The sequence below is a fragment of the Sprattus sprattus genome, assembly GCF_963457725.1.
Source record: "Sprattus sprattus genome assembly, chromosome: 5".
In the NCBI taxonomy this organism is placed as follows: domain Eukaryota; kingdom Metazoa; phylum Chordata; class Actinopteri; order Clupeiformes; family Clupeidae; genus Sprattus; species Sprattus sprattus.
In genome coordinates this window covers 43,109,906-43,112,318 of record NC_137924.1, presented here as the reverse complement: position 1 = coordinate 43,112,318, position 2,413 = coordinate 43,109,906, and the positions used below count along the sequence as shown (strand labels likewise).

Genomic DNA, 2,413 nt, shown 5'->3' with positions numbered 1-2,413 from the left:
TTGTTTACATCATAAACCAGTTCCAACTCACATGACACACAGGGGGGGGGGGGAAACAAACAACAGACATAAATATGACAGAGAGAAGCGTCTGATAATTGAGACATACATTGTCTGATCCTACACAGAAATAGTGACATTGGACAAAATAAGATGCAAGCATTGGCCATAGACATGGTTCTAGAGAGGCTCAATTTAGATTTCACTGAAACTAGTCAATTTGACCTACAGAGATGTCACTTTGGTTATGCAAGAGAAGCTACTGCAGTGCCATGATGAGGGAACCTGTTGAACCATGTCCACTCCAGAATGGAATACCTCGCTAGAGATATGACAAGACCAAACAAACAACGAAAATTATTTGAAATGGTGACGGTGGCAGTACTGAAACATTGACTAATAATTAGCAGCATCAGCATAAGATGTACCACATATTGTATTACAAACAATAACAAAAGACAGAAAGATTACAGATGAGGGGGAAAACCCTTTGTCAAAACCTCCTCGGCTAAACCTCCTTGACAAGAAACATGCCGTCTAAAAAGCACAGCGTGGTTATACATGTCCGTTGTATTAGATTGAATCATAGTTATGACATGTAAATGGAAACCACAGCGGGGCTTAGTCCAATGCATACAAAAACCATGGTCATAGAGAAAGAGAATGAAAATAACTATACTGTACATATTTATCATTACTCAGAAAGTTAAATAAAGACCACAAAAATACAAATCTAAACTTTATTAAGTTACATGTTGCTGATATAGCTTTTCTTATTTTTCTAAAATAAAAGCCCTCTGGTGTTTATCTCCACAAACGTTTAGGAGCCTTGTCTGTGTGAGAGTCTCTGGAATAGCCTGATTTGTCAGAAAAACTGCCGCTGTTCTTCCGCTCATGACCTCTGAGGGGCGCCAGAGTTTCATCCGAGGGTTTTTTGGCAGCCACACGGATACTAGCAGCCCTTCTGAGGGAACTTTGGGAGGCCTCAGGAGCCACTCGGTTGCTGGAGTGCCTGAAGGAGGCAGTGCGGGTCAGGGGGGAGGATTTGGTTGGGGTGGTGCCCCCAGCGTTAGCAGAAGGAGAGTTGACACCACCAGGCACCAGGTCCCGCTTGGCCACACGGGTTGTGGAGGCCACGGTGTTGCGGGCAAAACTGGGCAGCCTGGCGGCAGACACTGGGCTGCGGATGGGCGTCTGGGGGGCACTCGCCGACCTCTCACCCGGTACAGCTGCCGGCCCGCCAGCCGCCTGGGCAGCTTGGGCCAGTGCACGCAGGGTGGAGCGACACATCTTTTCCTCAGGTGGGGGTTTGGGCACTACTGGGCGCACCGGCTTAGGGGTAGTCTTCCGGACAGACGGTTTTCGAACCACGGAGGCCGCATTCTGCTCCCTTACTCTGGGGGACTTGGAGTCGTCCTTGGGGAGGCCGGGACGGTGTGCCGACAAGCGGTGGTTGGTCGATTCCTGGCTGCTCTTGTCTGGTTTTCTGCTGGCAGAGCTACCCGATCGGGTCAGCCGGGTGATGGGCACCACCCTCCTCATAGTCTGGTTCTCAGAGGTGTTGAGGGTTCTGACGGGTCGGGCCATGGGCTGTTTAGAGGTCGGTGCAGTTTTCGAGGCAGGTTTGAGCTTGGAGGACTGAGCTTTGACGTCCGTCTTCTCAGCACTGGCTTTCTTGCTGCTTAGGGCAGGAGAGCCACCGGAGTTCTCTGGTGCTTCGGCAGTGGAGCGTGAATCTGAGGAGTTGGCTGATTTGGACACTGACGCCGGGCTGTTGCATGAGGACTCCGACGACTCCAAGGGGGACTGGGATTCTGCTTTATCGCTGGTAGAGGTAGGCACTGACGCCTCATCCGCGGAGGCCGACTCGGACGTTTGACGGGTGGGTGGCGAGTGGTTTGAGACAGGATCTGTGACATCACAATGGCCCTCTCGCTCTTTTATCTCTGATTGGCTGCTGCCGCCTTCTATTGGCACAGATGATCCACTTTCCCCAGACACATAAATCACTGGCGTATTGGCTTGGGTTAGCGGATCGTGTTTTGCCTCTGTAGAGACAGTCTGATCTTCCTCCTTGGCTGTTTCTGGGGAGGATGAGCTAGGCTCACTAACTCCTTCCGGTGCCTTCAAAGAAGGAGGGGAGCTTAGGACTAGTGGTTCAGGATTTTCGCTCTCCTCTTCCAGATCCGTAACTACGAGGTCAGCCTGATTTATCGGAGACCCATCGCCCTGGGCAATGTCCCCATCATGTTGACTGGGAGGGGCAGACACAAGGTCGAATGCTTGGAGACCATGCACAAGGGTGTGTCTCTCCACGCTGACGTTCAAGAACGTGTTCGTATGAGCCAGTGTCTCCTGGTCAACGATGACATTCTTGTTGTCGTCTGTGCGTGTTGAGGTGTCCACGGGTGAA

General features: G+C 51.1%; 1 protein-coding gene across 1 annotated transcript in view; it reads right to left on the bottom strand.

Annotated features, from left to right (window-relative positions):
* Positions 1–804: 804 nt before the first annotated feature.
* LOC308365356 (uncharacterized protein) overlaps positions 805–2,413 on the bottom strand; it is a gene marked incomplete at both ends in the record, with an annotated part of 11,463 nt that continues 9,854 nt past the window's right edge. The window contains one exon of the mRNA XM_080838747.1: positions 805–2,413. This exon is cut by the window's right edge and continues 530 nt beyond it. Coding sequence (XP_080694873.1) covers positions 805–2,413 — 1,609 coding nt within the window.